The following is a 19,447-nucleotide window of genomic DNA, read 5'->3' on the forward strand; positions in this document are numbered from 1 at the left end:
TCTGGTACATGGCCTGCTGGTGTGTCTCTGCCTGTTGCAGGAATTATGGGTAGGCAGGTGTGCAGGGAGAAGTGTTGTTCTTACCCTGCCTGGACCTCTTCCTGTTCAGGTTTCACCTTAGCTGTTCCTGTCGATTTTCTGATGCATTGGTAATGGTGAAGGGGGTGAGGAGATGGGGGTGGGGAGATCGACTGCAAAAGTGAAGCATGTTCTTCAAGACAATGTCACAAGTGAGCTTTTGGTCCTCTGATTATTATTAACTATATTGTGTAACAAGTGGGCGAGGTGACAGGTGTGGGGAGAAGGAGCAGCAGGGTGGTTTAAGGGAAAAAATAAAAAAAAAAGATCAAGCCAATAAATGCACTTGAAAGGGGCAAAGGCTACGGGGAGGAGATACTCTGTGAAAGGCTGAAGTGGCGAGAGTGGAGACATAAGACAGACAGCAGCAAAAACCCAGGTAATGAAGTTTGGATTTTGGAGCCTGCCTTTCAAAAGCCTTTTAAAGTGTCAGAAGTCAACCATTACCTTGTATTTATTTACTTATTCTTTTTTTTTTAATTTATTTATTGGGGAATTAATGTTTTACATTCAACAGCAAATACAATAGTTTATACATGCATAACATTCCCCAGTTTCCCATATAACGATACAATCCCCACTATGTCCTCTGTCATCCTTCATGGACCTGTATTCTCCCCCCCACCCACCCCAGAGTCTTTTACTTTGGTGCGATACGCCAATTCCATTTCAGGTTCTACTTGTTTTTTTTTTTTTTTTCCTGATCTTGTTTTTCAACTTCTGCCTGAGAGTGAGATCATCCCATATTCATCCTTCTGCTTCTGACTTATTTCACTTAACATGAATTTTTCAAGGTCCATCCAAGATCGGCTGAAAACAGTGAAGTCACCATTTTTTACAGCTGAGTAGTATTCCATTGTGTATATAGACCACAACTTGCTCAGCCACTCATCTGTTGTTGGACACCTGGGTTGCTTCCAGGTTTTGGCTATTACAAATTGTGCTGCCAAGAACATATGTGTACACAGATCTTTTTGGATGGGTGTGTTGGGTTCCTTAGGATATATCCCCAGGAGAGGAATTGCAGGATCATAGGGCAGGTCCATTTCTAGCCTTCTGAGAGTTCTCCAAACTGTTCTCCACAGAGGTTGGACCAATTGACATTCCCACCAGCAGTGCAGGAGGGTTCCTTTGACCCCACAACCTCTCCAGCATTTGCTGCTGTTACCTTTTCTGATGTGTGACATTCTCACAGGAGTGAAGTGGTATCTCATTGTCTTTATTTGCATTTTTCTGACAATCAGAGACTTGGAGCATTTTTTCATGTGTTTCTCAGTCTTTTGGATCTCTTCTGTGGTGAATAGTCTGTCCATGTCCTCTCTCCATTTTTGAATGGGTTATTTGTTGTCTTGTTGAGTCTGGCAAGCTCTTTATATAAGTTGGTTATTAAACTCTTGTCTCATGTATGGCATGTAAAGATCTTCTCCCATTCTGTGAGGGGTCTCTTGGTTTGGGTAGTGGTTTCTTTTGCTCTGCAGAAGCTTTTTTTTTTTTTTAATATTTATTTTATTTATTTATTCCCTTTGTTGTCCTTGTTGCTTTATTGTTGTAGTTATTATTGTTGTCATTGTTGGATAGGACAGAGAGAAATGGAGAGAGGAGGGGAAGACAGAGAGGAGGAGAGAAAGATAGACACCTGCAGACCTGCTTCACCGCCTGTGAAGGGACTCTCCTGCAGGTGGGGAGTCGGGGCTCGAACCCGGATCCTTGTGCTTTGCGCCACCTGCGCTTAACCCGCTGCGCTACAGCCCGACTCCCGTGCAGAAGCTTTATAATTTGATGTAGTCCCATAGGTTTATACTTGCCTTAGTCTTCTTTGTAATTGGATTTGTTTCATTGAAGATGTCTTTAAAATTTAAGCGGAAAAGAGTTCTACCAATATTTTCTTCTAAGTATCTGATAGTTTGTGGTCTAACATCCAAGTCCACTTGGAATTTACTTTTGTATATGGTGAAATACAGTTCTTCTTCCTCTTCTTCTTCTTCTTCTTCTTCTTCTTCTCATTCTTCTTCTTCTTCTTCTTTTTCTTCTTCTTCTTCTTCTTCTTCTTCTTCTTCTTCTTCTTCTTCTTCTTCTCATTCTTCTTCTTCTTCTTCTTCTTCTTCTTCTTCTTCTTTTTCTTCTTCTTCTTCTTCTTCTTCTTCTTCTTCTTCTCATTCTTCTTCTTCTTCTTCTTTTTCTTCTTCTTCTTCTTCTTCTTCTTCTTCTTCTTCTTCTTCTTCTTCTTCTTCTTCTTCTTCTTTATCTTCTTCTTCTTCTTCTTCTTCTTCTAGCGTTTGCCCTTCTTCCGTAGCCAGTCAACAGCGTCAGGTTGAGCCTGATGTCAAGTTTCGAGACCTCCTTTCAGTTTCATTCTTCTGCATGTTTCAACCCATTGTTTCCAACACCATTAGTTGAAGAGATTCCGCTTTCCCCATTTAATAGTCTGAGCCCCTTTGTCAAAGATTAGATGTTCATAGGTGTGGGGCTCACTATTTACTTATTCTTAAAAAATCTTTTTTTTTTAATTTGGTAGGACAGAGAGAAATTGCTGGGGAGAGGGGGGGCGCTGTAGACCTGCTTCGCTGCTTGTGCAGAACTCCCTTTTACAGGCAGGGACTGTGAGCTTGAACCTGGTCCTTACATGCGGCCGTGTGTGCACGGAACCCTATTTAACCTTATTGAAACTTGGTTTTGAAACACCTTGGACTGAGACCTGACTGCCTTTTCTTCCTTCCTAGACATTTCTCTCACGCTGAGGGACCGAAATCTAGTTTGACCTCAGCAGGCCTCTCCTCCATGGGTCTCCACGACTCTCCAGGCTGGAGTGAGCTCCTGCCTTCATCTCTTCCCAGAACTTCCTTGTTTTAAGATGGCTGTTCTCTCAGCCTTTTATTAAAGCCACTCCTACACATATCTTATCTTTCTTAGATTTGCAGCCCGAGTTCTTTGCCTTTCCCACAATATCTAACGTGTCTGCAGATAGTGAGAACCTGCCCCTGCCCAGTTAAATACTGTCAGGTGTGAAGGCAGAGGGTTACGACTGGGTGATGGCAAAGCAGAGAAGCAGAGGGGTAAATGCACTCCGACTGCAGAAGGTGTCTGAGGCGTGCATGCTGAGGAGGAGGGGCCGAAACAGCTAATGACTGCTGTGATGCGTGATGCAGAGATTAACGAGCACTGCAGTGTGACAGGATCTGAGGACGGCACTGCTGTGCCGGAGCTGAACATCCAACATCCAAGGAATCGGCTTTGATCCCCGCCTGGAGGAGTCGTGCACAGCCCTGTGTAACTGGCAGTCTGTGTCAACAAAAAATTACATTAGATTGTGATAATAAAAGCTTTAATTAAAGCCCTGCATTCCTAGAGGTGGGGCCTTGGGAACATGAATGGGGAAGAGCTTAGATGTTGCTGGTCGGTGGTGGTTTGCCACTATGCTTCTCTCTGGATTTGGTGCCTACTAGACCCACGACTAGTTTCACACTCACTGTCTGCCCAGGTTCCAGCAAAAGATTTAAGTTAGAGAATTGAAATTTAACCTGTGTCTACTTCACCTCGTTTGCTGGTTACTAGTGCCCTTTATTTGAGAAGCTCTTTCTTTCTTTTTAAGTAAGTTGTTTAAAAATATCTCTTTTTAGGAGTTGGGCGGTAGTGCAGCCGGTTAAGTGCTGGTGGTGCAAAGTGCAAGGACCGGTATAAGGATCCGGGTCCAATCCCCTGGCTCCCCACCTGCAGGGGAGTCACTTCACAAGCAGTGAAGCAGGTCTGCCAGGTGTCTGTCTTTCTCTCCTCCTCTCTGTCTTCCCCTCCTCTCTCCATTTCTCTCTGCCCTATCCAACATTGACAACAGTAATAACTACAGCAATAAAAACAAGGGCAACAAAAGGGAATAAGTAAAAAAAAGTCTCTTCAAAAAATTACTACTACAACTGTTACTGCTATTATTACTATTACGGTACTGGGGATTGAACCTGGGGCATTGGAGTATCAGGCATGAAAGTCTTTTCACTTAACTGTTACGCTATAGCACCAGCCCTCCAATGATTAAAAAGATCTTTCTCTTTTTTGCTTGGGATTTATGTATTTATTTATAGAGAGCCAGCACACAATTTAGCTTTGATATAAGTGGGTGCTGGGATTGAACCTGGGTCCTAAGGTATGCATGTTGGTGCTCTCTCTCACAGGCTGAGTTATCTTCCTGGCCCATTAGTCAGTCCTGTTAAAGTCAAGACCGACTGTTTATTCTCTTTCGCCAACTGAAATGAGTAAAATGTAAGGGTTGTCTCATAAGGCATAATAAGAAAGACGACCAGTTGTGTCTTAGCTGCTTTTAGCTTGGAAATAAATCTTTAGGCGCTGGTGACTCTCTTAACTTGTGTTGTGTTTGTGTGTGTGAAGGTGTCCGTACCAAAAGGTCAAAGGCATTCTTGCCATTCTTTTAAATCATCTCAGTTCTATTGGACTCATTCAGGCTCCCTCTACCAAACTGTGTTCAGTTGAAGATTCTTTGGGATTGCTAACAACAACAAAAATTTATTGTAACAGGTATCAGTATTACCTGCAGCTGAAGAAAGATATCTTGGAAGGAGGCATTCCTTGTACATTAGAACAAGCTATTCACCTAGCAGGCCTAGCTGTTCAAGGTAAGTCCTGGCAACTGACAGTGAAGTGAATCAGATTAAAATGCTCATGGCCAACAGTCCGCAACAGAAGAGAGACACATGCAGCAGTTAATAGGCTCCATTTCTCTCATCCTAATAGTTTATTTGAGCTAGTTAACATATTAAGGGAGAAAGGTCAGTCAAATAGGGTTATAGGGTTATGGTAGAAGCATTTTTGCCTTTTTTTTTTTTTTTTTTAGTAGTAGTTGTCCTGCGTTATATACAGTGCCGTCAATCATAATAAAGTTTTACATTTCAGAAAGAAATGTTTGGTGCTGGGGAATCAGATCCAGGACCTTGTATCTGCACAGCCACCACTCCTCTGCTGAACCCTTGCCCCAGACATATTGCTCATATTGTTGCATTGTCTAACTCTGCCATTGCCACAGGCATATACTTGACTTGTTTCTTTATGTATTTCGGATGGAGACAGAAGTTGAGGGGAGGAGGAGATAGAGGTAACGGCAGCATAGCCTGCCCCTGTGGGCGAGGACCAGGGGCTTGAACCTGGGTCCCTGTGCATTGTAACGTGTGTGTGCTCAACCAAGTGCACCACTGCCTAGCCCCACATGCATATACTTTCAAATGGTAACATAAAAGGGGAAAAAAAAAAAGAAAAAACGTTGGGAACAGCTGTTTAACCAGAAAAGTCATTAGATAAAATGCCCTCGGGTCCTAGCTGGCTTGCAGACACACCAACACTGGAGGCGTATATGGAACAAGGTTCCTCTTCCGTGTCCTTTGAATCTGCTTCAGGACCATTTTTGGATTTCTCGGTTATATTCCCAGTGATTTGTCACGATCGCCCCTTGATCCTGAGACTCAAAATAATTTCCCATCTGCTAGGGTCTCCCCATCACTTTTATTAACTGATCATTGTTATTTATTTATTTTTTAAATTTAACCTTGGCTATAATACTGCAAGGCATGGAGGTCATACAAACAAGGCCTGTGTACTACTGTTGGGCACCCATGCTACCGGTTTGAGCCCCGGCTCCCCACCTGCAGGGAGGGTGCTTCATGAGTGGTGAAACAAGTCTGCAGGTCTCCTTCTTCCTTCCTCCCTCCTTCCTTCCCTCACTTTCCCACTCCCGCTCTTCCTTCCTTCTTGTCTTTCTCCCTTTTTATCTTCCCTATCCCCTCTCAGTTTCTCTCTGTGTTAGCAAAAATAAAAGAGAAAGGGACCCAGATGGTAGTGTACTTGGTCGTGTGCCTATGTTACTATGTGCAGTGTTACCCAGGCTCAAGCCTCGGGTCCCCACCTGCAAGGCAGAAGCTTCATAAGTGGTGAAGCAGTGCTGCAGTTGTCTCTGTTCTTCTCTCTCTGTCTCAGTTTCTTTCTGCCTCTAGCCAATAAATAAATGGGGGAGAGGGGGAACATGACTGCCAGAAGTAGATTTGTCGATCCAGTACCAAGCTCCAAGGATGACTCCAGTGACAATAAAAAAAATAATAATAACAAAAACAAAATTTCAAAACAAGAGAGGAGGATGTGGCAGTGGAGTGTTTGTATTGTAGGTGGGAAGAGTGGTCCTAGGCACCACTTGAGAACAAGAGGCGAGGCAGGTGGGGCTCCAAGGCTGGTGCGGCAGAGCTGTTTCCCCTCTCACACTCTGCCCCCTTCTCAGAAAAAGCAACCACAGACGTTGGTGCAGGGGCTCGGCGGTGGCACACCTGCCTGAGTGCACAGGTCTCTGTGTGCTTGGACTGAATGAAGTTCAAGGCATTGGTTCCCACTTGCACAGGGGAAGTTTCCCAGGTGGGGAGCCGGGGCTCAAACCGGTAGCATGGGTGCCCAACAGTAGTACACAGGTCTTGTTTGTATGACCTCCATGCCTTGCAGTATTATAGCCAAGGTTAATGCGCTCCCTCCCTCCCTCTCCTCTTTCTTTCTCCTTTGCCTTTTGATTTTCCTCTATCTCTGCCCAGTAAATAATGAACAAAGCATTAACAAAAATGTTGGTACAGGAAGAAGCCTTAGTGACGGAGCACATGCGTTGCGTGTGAGGCCCCCCGGGTCCAGTCCTCAGCACTGTGCTCAAATGCATTAATCAGTATGGGGCCATGAGATGCCCCGGGTCCAGTCCTCAGCACTGCACTCAAATGCATTAGTCAGTATGGGGCCATGAGATGCCCCGGGTCCAGTCCTCAGCACTGCACTCAAATGCATTAATCAGTATGGGGCCATGAGATGCCCCGGGTCCAGTCCTCAGCACTGCGCTCAAATGCATTAGTCAGTATGGGGCCATGAGATGCCCCGGGTCCAGTCCTCAGCACTGCACTCAAATGCATTAATCAGTATGGGGCCATGAGATGCCCCGGGTCCAGTCCTCAGCACTGCACTGCAAATGCATTAATCAGTGTGGGGCCATGAGATGCCCCGGGTCCAGTCCTCAGCACTGCACTCAAATGCATTAATCAGTATGGGGCCATGAGATGCCCCGGGTCCAGTCCTCAGCACTGCACTGCAAATGCATTAATCAGTACGGGGCCATGAGATGCCCCGGGTCCAGTCCTCAGCACTGCACTGCAAATGCATTAATCAGTACGGGGCCATGAGATGCCCCGGGTCCAGTCCTCAGCACTGCACTCAAATGCATTAATCAGTACGGGGCCATGAGATGCCCTGGGTCCAGTCCTCAGCACTGCACTGCAAATGCATTAATCAGTATGGGGCCATGAGATGCCCCGGGTCCAGTCCTCAGCACTGCACTCAAATGCATTAATCAGTACGGGGCCATGAGATGCCCTGGGTCCAGTCCTCAGCACTGCGCTCAAATGCATTAATCAGTGTGGGGCCCCGAGATGGCTCGCCTGGTAGAGACCACACCTTACCGTTTGAAAGGACCCAGCTTCAAGTCCCCGGCCACTACATGGGAACAAAGAGGAAACTCCACTTGAGGCGAAGCAGTGCTCTGGGACTCTTCGTCCTTCCCTCTGTCCCTGTTTCTCTCTGCCTTTATCCTCTACCCGGAAAATATATATCTGTTTTTTGGAAGCAGTGGAATCATGCAGGCAGGAAGCCAAGCCAAAGTGAAGCTCTGGTGGCAAGATAAATAGAAATAATTAAATAAAAAATTCAAAGCAGGGAGCCAGTGATAGCGCAGCGGGTTAAGCGCATGTGGTGCGAAACACAAGGACCAGCTTAAGGATCCCAGTTCAAGCCCCCGGCTCCCCACCTGCAGGGGGTCCCTTTACAGGTGGTGAAGCAGGTCTGCAGGTGTCTATCTTTCTTCCCCCCTCTCTGTCTTCCCCTCCTCTCTTCATTTCTCTCTGTTCTATAAAAATAAATAAGGAAATAAATCAATAAATCATTCAAAGCAAATATATCTTGATATGATCCCCTTCCATTCCCTAGATTAAATCAGTCTTGGTTTCTCCCTGATCCCCCCCCCATCCCCCGTGGTAAGATTGCATGCTCACTGGTGAGGTTTTTATTATTATTAAAATAAGATTGTATTATATATGATTTGTAATGCGTCTTTTCTCATTTTATTTGTAGACATTTCTGTCCAGACAAATGAACCTACCTAATTGCTGTTTATATATGTATTTTTAAGCACTTTGCAGTTGGAAAGCAAATGTGACTCATGAGTCATAGTAGTTTTATTTACTGCATATTGAGCTTGGTTGTGTTTTTTTTACTGCACAAGTTCAACATGTGAACATTTGTTGTTTTGTATAGCTGATTTTGGTGACTTTGATCAGTATGAATCCCAGGACTTTCTTCAGAAGTTTGCCTTACTTCCTGTGGTAAGATCTCTTGTGACATTATAATTTTCTGAAAATAGTTTATTCCCACACCCTTGATAACCTTAAAGTCTGTTAGTGAATCCAAAAGGCCTGGATAGTGCTAGAGAGTCGGGCGCCTCTTACAGCCCAAGTGGAAATGTCTCTCTCTAGAGACTCGGGCGCCTCTTACAGACAGCCCAAGTGGAAATGTCTCTCTCTCTTGCCAGCCTGGTTCTTGTAATCCCACAAAAACCAAGTGATCCGTGGTCACAGGGCTGTGACCATGAAGCCCAGGTTGTGTCTGGATGAGCTTATAGGGAGAGATTCAGATCTCTGATTTCTGATGATCCACAGAGACTTTACCCTGAAGACTCTAAATCCCTCTGTTATGTTGAAATGAATTTACTTGTCATCAATAGTTAAAACAGGTGACAAAAAGACTTTTTTAAAAAGTGCCTTGTGGTGGACACATCAGCAAAACTGTACAGTGGGGCAAGTGAGGGAAGTCTGTGTCCACACAGCTGACTGCGCACACTTGAGACATTATTTTGTAGGCTTCTGAACTGGTTGATTGACAAGAACAACTCAGAGACTTCCTTTGGGATGAGTTGAAAAAGCAAAGGGAAGCATCTGGCTTCTGAGCAGAAGCCACGTAACTCCACAGAAATATCACGATTATATATTTCATGCAGAAAAACTCCCACACAGTACACCTTTCATTGGCCTGATCACACCAAGAGTCAGTAACTGTCACAGCGACTTTTTGTTTTTCTTCAGAAATTTGGGGTGACGTGTTAGCGCACTGACTGCTGTGTTTTCTTCAGGGGTGGTTACAAGATGAAAAAGTACTGGAAGAAGCAACGCAGAAAGTGGCCCTACTACACCAGAAATACAGGTAATGCTGCGGGCAGTGGGGGTGTCCTGGGAGGTGTGCAGTGGGCTCAGAGGTAGTTCACCTTTGACCTCGTAGCCATGAGTAGCCCACACTGACGCAGCACATGCTGGATGCTGACGTGCTTCTAAGCCTACAGGAGCTCATCGACTCTCTGGGCGTTACCAGTGAGGAGATAAATACACTCAAACACAGCAGGGCCTTGAAGACTCCAATTTTTCATTCCATATTCAGGAGTTTGGTGGGGACCTAGGCCACCAAATATAGGTGATCATTACAAACTTAGGGGGCCAGGCATCTGTACTCCTGGTTTAGTGCACATATCACCATGCAGAAGGCCCAGGGTTCAAGTCCTCCCCATCTGTAGGGGGGACACTTCACGAGAGGTGAAGCAAAATACTGAAGGTGTCTCTCTCCCTCTCTGACTCTCCCTCCCTGCCCCCCTCAATTTCCCTTTGTCTTTTGTAATAGAGAAAGGAACACAAAATGGCTGCCAGGAGTGGTGGGTTGCTTGTGTGGGCACTGAGCCCCGGTGATAACACTGGTGGCAAAACCCTCCAGAGTTTGGGAGATAGGCTATTTATTTGTTAAGAGTTAAGAAGTTAAGAGGGGAGTGGGTGATAGAGAGGGAAAGAGATGATACCTGCAGCCTTGCTTCACCACTCGTGAAGTTTTCCCCCTGCAGGTAGGGAACAGGGGCATGAACCTGGGTCCTTATGCACTGTAATGTGTGTGCTTAATCAGGTGTGCCACCACCTGGCCCCATAAATTTATTATTGTTATTGTTATTACTTGCCTCCAGTGTTATTGCTGGGGCAAATCCACTGCTCCTGGAGGCTATTTTTCCTATTTTGTTGCCCTTGTTGTTGTGCTTGTTGTAGTTGTTATTATTGTTGGATAGGATAGAGAGAGACAGAGAGGAGGAGAGGAAGATAAAGACACCTGCAGACCTGCTTCACCACTTGCGAAGTGACCCCCCTGCAGGTGGGGAGCTGGGGGCTAGAACCGGGATCCTTACGCCTGCCCTTGTGCTTTGCACCATATGCACTCACCCCCATTATTATTTTTTTAAAGTTTCTTTGTTTATTGAGTAGAAACAGAAATAGAGAGGGAAGGAGGAGATAGAGAAGGAGAGAGACACCTGCAGCACTGCTTCACCACTTGTAAAGCTTTCCCCCTGCAGGTGGGGACTGGGGGCTCAAACTGAGGTCCTTGTGCATTGTAACATGTGCGCTCAACCAGGTGCGGGAGATAGGTTTTCTCTTTCTTTCTTTCTCCCTTTTTTTTAACCAGAGCACTGATCAACTCTGGTTTATGGTGGTCCAGGGGATTGAACCTGAGACTTTGGACTGCAGGCATCAGTCTCTTTGCATAGCCACTGTGCTATCTACCCCTAGGTTTTCTTACTCCACTTGCAGAAACTTTATTCTCCAGGGAAATTCACTGAGCCATGGTGCCTCTAAATTGGGCCCAGGCTTCTATATGTTTATACCCTGATGACTGTCATCTGTCTTCGATAATAAAATCTCTGTGTGTTATCTGTCAGAAAAACTATACTGAATACCACACTGTTTCAAGAACTGGGTATATCAGTACATTCTTTTATCTGCTCTTTTAAAATTATGTTTATTTATTTATTAAATAGATAGCCAGAAATCAAGAGGGAAGAGGGAGACAGAGAAGGAGAGAGACAGCTGTAGCTCTGCTTCACCACTTGCAGCAAAGCTGTCCCCCTGCAGGTAGGGAACGGGGGCTCGAACCTGGGTCCTTGTGCATTGTAACATGTGTGTTCAACCAGGTGTGCCACTACCCGGCCCCCTTTTATCTGCTGTTTAAGATCAATATTATCATCTCCTTACAGACTGAGCAAAGCCAGCTCAGAAAGACTAAATAACTTGCCCAAAGTTAAATGTGGTAGAGGTGGGATTTGAATCCAGGTCTGTCTCTTTATAAACTATTCTTCATCCTCCCCTTTTTACCTTTATTTCCCCCACTCAGTAGCATACACTTGCTCAAAAAAGATTAATCTTCCCAAAGCATCGCTGTCCTCCTGTCTCCTCTTCACGCTTCTTGCTGTCCAGCAGCCTGGGCTCAGTGCCCCTGGCATTAAAGGCCTCTCTCGTGTGCTCAGTCCTGCCTCTCCAGCTCTGCCTTCTGCTGTTCTAATGACCCAACATAGTCCCTCAGGCATGCTTTGCCCTCCATGTGGACATTCAAGAGAGCTTAACTTTTTAAAATTTTATGATATTTATTTATTTATTGGATAGAGGCAGCCAGAAATTGAGAGGGAAGGGGGTGATAGAAAGGGAGAGAGACAGAGAGGCACTGGTTCACCACTTGTAAAGTTTTCCCTCTATAGGTGGGAACCGGAGGCTCAAACCCAGATCCTTAAGTATTGTAACATGTATACTCAACCATGTGCACCACCACCTGGCCCCAAAGAGAGCTTAGTTGGGGCCATGCAGTGGTTCATCTGGCTGAGCGCACACATTACAGTGTGCAAGAACCTTGGCTCAAGCCCCTGGTCCCCACCGATGGGAGGAAGCTTCAGGAGAGGTGAAGCAGGGCTGCAGGTGTCTTTCCCTCTCTATCTCCCCCTCCCATCTCAAAATCTCTCTGTCTTTATCCAATAATAAATAAATCAAATCAGATAAAAAGACATGTGAGAGGGAGACCCAGAACCAGGAAGGAGCCTGTGAGAGTCGAGGCCCTAGCGTGAGGTGTGTGACGGAGCACCTGACCAGGCAGGAGAGACAAGTCTCCTCGAATTGAGAGCCTCCTTTACCCAAACAGCCCCCTCCTCTTCCTTGTCCTCCTCACTGGAGCTAAGAAGGCTGCGTGCCCTGTAACCCTGTTTCCTGCAGAGTGTTTGGCGCTCACCACATGATGCTCACTGTTGCCTGCTGTTCTCGGCTAGTTAGCAGTTGCTCTGTAGTTTAGAGAGAATCCTGGCCTTTACTGGAAAAAAAAAAAAAAAGTTTCCCCCTTTAATGTGCCATGACCTTCACACATGCTCAGTGACATCTGTGGCCTTTTTTTTTTTTTCTTTTTCATTCTGGATTCTTCGAGAGATAGAGACAGATAAAGACAGGGAGGGCAGAGAGGGAGAGACACCAATAAACCGTTTGGAGTTGCCAGTGTGCTCCCATGTGTTACCTAGGATCAAACCCGGGGCCTTGTGGGTGGCAAGGCATGCATTCTACTCACTGAACCATCTCTTAGCTCCTCACTGACGTTTTTTCAGGGGGGTGTGTGTGTGTGGGAGGGGGAGAGCTGTTGCCTGCCTAAAATACATAGGATAAGCTTTATTTTTCTTTTTGCCTCCAGGGTCATTGCTGGGACTTTGATGCCTGAACTTGGAATTCACTGCTCCTGTGGCTTTTTTTTTTTTTTTTTTTTGATAGGACAGAGAAATTGAGAGGGGAGGGAGAGAGAAAGATAGGCACCTGCAGACCTGCTTCACCACTTGTGAAGCCACCCTACTGCAGGTGGGGAGCTCGAGCTGGGATCCTTGCGCCGGTCCTTGCGCTTCGTACTATGTGCGCTTAACCCGCTGTGCCACCGCCTGGCCTGCTGGGATGAGCTCTAAGTGATTAACGTACTCAGCATTTAGCACTGCCTCAGCATGGACTTCATTCTGAGCGCCCATCCAAAGGCGCTTGGCAGCCTGGTGCTTTTAGAATGCCTTCTGCCAGATTCTTATGTAGGTGTGATGAGAGCCCATGAGCTTGGGAAATCATCTCACTAACACCTTTTGGGTTGCAGAGGGCTGGCAGCCCCAGATGCAGAGATGTTGTTCATGCAGGAGGTAGAGAGAATGGACGGCTACGGGGAAGAGAGCTACCCAGCCAAGGTAGGCGTGGCCCGACTGCTTGGGCTCTCTCCAGACTCCATCTCTGAACAGGCAGACTGGGCGAGGTGGAAAGACACGCAGACTTCTGGAAACGCCAGAGCTAAGCTCCCTTGTGTCCAAAAGGTTACAAAATAATGCATCGCAGTTTTGTAGTTCTGTGTTCCATTAAGGAGCCCAGACACTAGTTTTCGCCTCTGTCTTTCCAAAGCTATGCATTTAGGCCTTTCAGACCCCCCGCTCCCCCGTCTTTTCTTTTGTCACCAGGGTTACCGTGGGGCTCAGTGCATGCACTGTGAACTCACTGGTCCTGGTGGCATTTTTTTCATATTTTATTGCATAGGACAGAGAGACATTAAGGGGGGTGAGTAGATAGCATAATGGTTATGCAAAGAGACACTCATGCCTGAGGCTCCAAGGTCCCAGGTTTAATTCCCCAGCACCATCATAGAGCTGAGCAATGCTCTGGTAAACAAACAGACAAACAAAATGGGGGGAAGGGATGATAGAATGAGAAAGAGAGACACCTGCAGACCTGCTTCACTGCTTGTGAAGCATCCTCTTGTAGGTAGGGAGTTGGGGCTTGAACCCCTGGTCCCTGTGCATGGTTAAGTGTGCCACCTCCCGACCTTGAATTTTTTTTTCCCCTTTAGTCTGTGTGTCTTTCCACCTGGGCAGCGAGTTTAGAGAACCAGGTGTGGTTCCCTACACACTGTAGGTGTGTGTCCTGAGTGTTTCTTATTCTGCTTTCTCCCTCCAGGATAGCCAAGGCAGTGACATATCCATTGGAGCCTGTCTTGAAGGTATCTTTGTGAAGCACAAGAATGGAAGGCCTCCTGTGATATTTAGGTAATTTTTCTCTCATCTTTCTGTGTACTGTCTGTGGATCCTAGTGGTGGTATGTTTGTTTATACCAGTCACTTTTTTTTTTCTTTTCTCATTAAGTATCTCCCAGAATCTTGCTGGGTAATGGAAATATGTTCTTCCTAGAATAAAATATCAGCTGGGTGTAGTGGGTCCTTGTATTTATTTATTTATTTATTTTAATTTTTATTTATAAAAAGGAAACACTGACAAAAACCATAGGATAAGAGGGGTACAACTCCACACAATTCCCACCACCAGAACTCTGTATCCCATCCCCTCCCCTGATAGCTTTCCTATTCTTTATCCCTCTGGGAGCATGGACCCAGGGTCATTATGGGATGCAGAAGGTAGAAGGTCTGGCTTCTGTAATTGCTTCTCCGCTGAACAACATGGGTGTTGGCAGGTTAATCCATATTCCGAGGTATTATTTATTTTTTTAACTTTATAATATAATGTCTTCAAAACCAAACATGCAGAAAACAGTGCTTCTGAGAAGGGCTGAGTGGTGGCACACCTGGCTGAGTGCACATGTTACAATGAGCAAGGACCAGGGTTCGGGCCTCTGGTCCCCACCTGCAGGAGGAAAGCTTTACAAGTGGTGAAGTAGGGCTGCAGGTGTCTCTCTGTCTCTCTCCCTCTCTGTCTCACCCTTCCTTCTCAATTTTTGGCTGTCTCTATCCAATATATAAATAAAGATAATTAAAAAAAAAAAAAAGAAAATAGTGCTTCTCGTGATCGCTGCATACAGAATGCCTGACGCTTTTCTGGCTGAATCGTGGTCATCTTGACTTTGGTGTGAACTCCCCATTTGAGCTCTGGTTTCTAGGGCTATATCTTTGGAGAAATCTATCAAGGTCCTTTCTCTGTGGTCCGGGAGGTAAAGATAAGGCATTGGACTCTCAGGCATGAGGCCCTGAGTTCGATCCCCAGCAGCACATGTACCAGAGTGATGTCTGGTTCTTTCTCTCTCTTTCTTCCTATCTTTCTCATCAATAAATAAATAAATAAAATCTTTTTTTCTTTTTTATTTAAGAAAGGATTAATTAACAAAACCATAGGGTAGGAGGGGTACAATTCCACACAATTCCCACCACCCAATCTCCATATCCCACCCCTTCCCCTGATAGCTTTCCCATTCTCTATCCCTCTGGGAGCATGGACCCAGGGTCATTGGGGCTCTAGTTACTGTGTCATAATGCCTGCCTACTGTATCTAAGGAAATTTCAATTATTTTGTACTGTTGAGCCCCCCTCACCTAAATGTGATGCTATTCATTTGTGGAAATCCTAAAAGTATAGAGAAGGTGCTAGAGAATGTGTGTGACTCAGGCTCGAGCCTGCCACCTTCTCTCTCTGTGTCTCTCTTCTTCCTTTATCCCTCTCTCTCCCTTCTCCCTCTCCCTCTTCCACACTTTTTCCCTCCCTTTCCTTCCCTCCATTCTTCTATCAGAAAAAGTTAACTGGTGTGGTGAAGATTTAGAGCAAAGTGCTAAGAGTCACCAGCCCTGGCAGTGAGGTGCAGGTGAGGGCTGAGAAGATGGCCCAGTGCTAGTACATTTGAGACACTCCAGCTTCTAGCTGCCGCCAATAACCAGACCTGAGCGGTGCTCTCAGACTGGGAGACAGCATCATGGCTGTGCAAAGAGACTGTCTGGCCTGAGGCTCCAAAGTCTCAGGTTCAGTCACCTGCTCCACCATAAGCCAGAGCTGAGCAGTGCTCTGGTAGAAAATAATTATGATGCTAATAATTACTGAACTTAACAAGTAAATACTGAGTCCTTGCAAACTCCTTATTTATTCAAATGTCATTTTCAGAAATTGGTATAGTATTTATGTAAGGATAAAGAAGCATACATTTTCCATACAGATCTATTTTTCTCTTTCATGAAGAGATTTTATGTCACAGTTGCATAAATATGGTAAAATACAAGTACAGGAGTTTGATTCTTGATGAACTTACCTAGAGTAGTTCACTCTTTGAGTTCTGAACATTTGAACTTTATTTATGTATTTATTGCCTCCAGGATTATCACTGGGGCCTGGTCACTGCACCATGAATCCACTGCTCCTGGAGGCCATTTCCCCCCATTTTTTGTTGCCCTTGTTATTCTTCCTATTGTTGTTGTTGGATAGGACAGAGAGAAATCAAGAGAGGAGGGGAAGACAGAAGACAAAAACAGGCACCTGCAGACCTGCTTCACCACCTGTGAAGTGACTCCCCCCCTCCCCCCCTTACAGGTGGGGAGCTGTAGCTCCAGCTGGGGTCCTTATGCCAGTCCATGTGCTTCCCGCCAAGCGCACTTAACCCTCTGCGCTACCGCCGGCCCCCTTTAGATGTTTGTTTTGTTTTAACTTTATTTATTTAGTTTTTTGATAGAACAGAGAGAAATGAGGCAGACTGGGAGTATGGACCGACCAGTCAACGCCCATGTTCAGCGGGGAAGCAATTACAGAAGCCAGACCTTCTGCCTTCTGCAACCCACAATGACCCTGGGTCCATGCTCCCAGAGGGATAGAGAATGGGAAAGCTATCGGGGGAGGGGGTGGGATATGGAGATTGGGTGGTGGGAATTGTGTGGAGTTGTACCCCTCCTACCCTATGGTTTTGTTAATTAATCCTTTCTTAAATAAAAAATAATAATAATTAAAAAAAAAAAGAACCGAGAGAAATTGGGGGGGAGAGATAGAGACGGAGAGAGACACTTGCAGCCTTGCTTCACCACTTACGGTGCTATCCCCCAGCTGGTAGGGACTGGGGACTTGAACCAAGGTCCTTGTGCATAGTCGTATGTGCACTTAACCAGGTGCGCCACCACCTGGCTTCTAAACTTCTATTTTCCAAGCCCTCGTGCTTTTCAGACTTTGCACTTGTTCCGCTTTGTGAACCTTCCTTTACTTTGTATATCTGCAAAGCATAGAGTTACTTACTCACTTCTCTACTCTCTTTCATCTCCACCTTCTGACTGTGCCCCTTTGATTGAACCTTATTGCTTTGAGCCTTCCTGGGACCCAGCACAATTTCTGATGCTATTACTGAGGGTATTCTGTACCCAGGACGTTTGTTGAGGGGTCTGCTTGTATAGATCTGAGTGCCCAGTCTTCTGTTTTCTGTGTTCCAGGTGGCATGACATCGCTAACATGTCCCACAATAAGTCCTTTTTTGCGTTAGAGCTGGCAAATAAGGAAGAGGCCATTCAGTTTCAAACTGTGAGTAAAGCTGGGGGATCTGTATGGCATGTTTTCCTTAAAAGCCAACATGTTGCAGGGATGGAATTTTAATTTTAAGGGATGCCGTTAAAACCTTTCATACTTTTATAAGATATGTGAGTTTATGCTGTTTCTATCATTTGGAATAACAGTGCTTAGCCAAAAGTAGTCGTTCCCTGTGTAATGAATGAATGAGCCCTTGGTTGGATAAATACCATTTGGTAAAGGTTGAGCAGTGATCTGGTTAAGAATAAAAAAGTCCTAGATAAAGTGACCGAGTAGGAGGAATAGCTAACTGTCATTTTAATTCTCACTGGCAAGTGGGGATCTCTGTACAACTGTCATGTCTTTATTTGCCTTCACTTTCTTCAGCAAGGCAACACTGACGGAGTCAAGTGTTTTAGGCAAAACTCCCTATAGGAGCTAGATGATAGTTTACCTGACAGAGAATATGCCTTGCTGTGTGTAAGATCCTGGTTCTGGGGGTTGGGCAGTGAAGCACCTTGTTGAGGGCACAAGTCACCATGTACAAGCACCCGGATTCAAGAACCTAGTCCCCACCTGCAGGGATGAAGCAGTGCTGAAGGCGTCTCGGTGGTGGGTGGTGCTGCGGACTAAGTGTCAGACTCGTAAGAATGGGGTTCAGAGTTTGATCCCAGGCAAAGCAATTGTCAGAGTGACTCTCTGGACCTTTCCCAAAATAAGTAAGTAAATAGATTTTGGTTCGAACTCCAGCGCCACATAAGAGCATCATGGACAGCGCCAGGGAAACTCTTCAAATGGTGAAGTGATGCTGTGGACTCAGCCTCTCCCTCCCAAAAAAAGGAGAGAAAAAAAAGTTAAAACGTCTGCTTGGGGCGACTTGGAATTGTACATGATTGAGCCCTGCACACCCCCCAAAACCTAAAGACTAAGAACCTACTTTTTGCTAGCAATTCAGAACATTAAACACTGTGATATTTACTTTATTTATTTTATTTATTTATTCCCTTTCGTTGCCCTTGTTGTTTTATTGTTGTAGTTATTGTTGTTGTTGTTATTGATGTCATCGTTGTTGGATAGGACAGAGAGAAATGGAGAGAGGAGGGGAAGACAGAGAGGGGGAGAGAAAGACAGACACCTGCAGACCTGCTTCACCGCCTGTGAAGCGACTCCCCTGCAGGTGGGGAGCCGGGGGCTCGAATTGGGATCCTTATGCTGGTCCATAAACGCTTTGCGCCATGTGTGCTTAACACGCTGCGCTACCGCCCAACTCCCCTACCTTAAACACTTTGAAACTGATTAGGAATACCGCTGCTCAAATGAGATCTCTTTGACCCCTCTGTCTTCAACACTGACTGTAGCTTCCACATGATATGGTTCAGCATTAAAAAAAATAAAATAAAAAGAATCGCAGTACCTTGAAGGTACCTTGACATAAAGCCATCACCCAGTGATGTCTGCACTGAAACGGCTGGTTATTATCCAGGTGTCTTGAGCTTACTTGATGTGTGCCTTGCTCCCCAGGAAGACATGGAAACAGCAAAATATGTTTGGAGACTCTGCGTTGCAAGGCACAAGTTTTACAGACTGAATCAGTGTACCCTGTAAGTATGCACAGCTTACTGGAACCGTGGAGATAACCAATGTAGAAGTTATTGTTTTGCGCTTACAGGTATTGTCTAGAAAGCTAAATTCTCTCTCTCCCTTTCTCTTTTTGAGTTTTTCATTCTGGTATTGTCCTATTTTTTTAAAAAATATTTATTTATTTACTTATTCCCTCTTGTTGCCCTTGTTTTTATTTTTTTATTGTTGTAGCTATTATTGTTGTCATTGATGTCTTCACTGTTGGATAAAACAGAGAGAAATGGAGTGAGGAGGGGAAGATAGAGAGGGGGAGAGAAAGACAGACACCTGCAGACCTGCTTCACTGCCTGGGAAGCGACTCCCCTGCAGGTGGGGAGCCAGGTGCTCGAACTGGGATCCTTACACTGGTCCTTCGCTTTGCACCATGTGTGCTTAACCCGCCGCGCTCTTGCCCGACTCCCTGTCCTTTATTTATTTATTTATTTATTTATTTATTTATTTATTTATTTATTTTTTACCTCTAGGATTATCGCTGGGGCTTAGTACCAGCACCACAAATCCACTGCTGCTGGCAGCCATTTTTCCCCCCTGTTTTATTGGATGGGGCAGAGAGAAA

The 19,447-nt window shown here is 45.4% G+C and overlaps 1 protein-coding gene across 1 annotated transcript in view; it reads left to right on the forward strand.

Annotated features, from left to right (window-relative positions):
* Positions 1 to 18,978, forward strand: part of PTPN21 (protein tyrosine phosphatase non-receptor type 21) — a 48,051-nt gene extending 29,073 nt beyond the window's left edge. Inside the window, exons 4-10 of the mRNA XM_060181215.1 lie at positions 4,603 to 4,700; positions 8,404 to 8,471; positions 9,275 to 9,345; positions 13,108 to 13,195; positions 13,953 to 14,041; positions 17,178 to 17,265; positions 18,772 to 18,978. Coding sequence (XP_060037198.1) covers positions 4,603 to 4,700; positions 8,404 to 8,471; positions 9,275 to 9,345; positions 13,108 to 13,195; positions 13,953 to 14,041; positions 17,178 to 17,265; positions 18,772 to 18,855 — 586 coding nt within the window. The 3' untranslated portion in view covers positions 18,856 to 18,978. The remainder of the gene's footprint in view (positions 1 to 4,602; positions 4,701 to 8,403; positions 8,472 to 9,274; positions 9,346 to 13,107; positions 13,196 to 13,952; positions 14,042 to 17,177; positions 17,266 to 18,771) is intronic.
* Positions 18,979 to 19,447: the final 469 nt, after the last annotated feature.

Source organism: Erinaceus europaeus, chromosome 22 (assembly GCF_950295315.1).
Source record: "Erinaceus europaeus chromosome 22, mEriEur2.1, whole genome shotgun sequence".
Lineage (NCBI taxonomy): Eukaryota > Metazoa > Chordata > Mammalia > Eulipotyphla > Erinaceidae > Erinaceus > Erinaceus europaeus.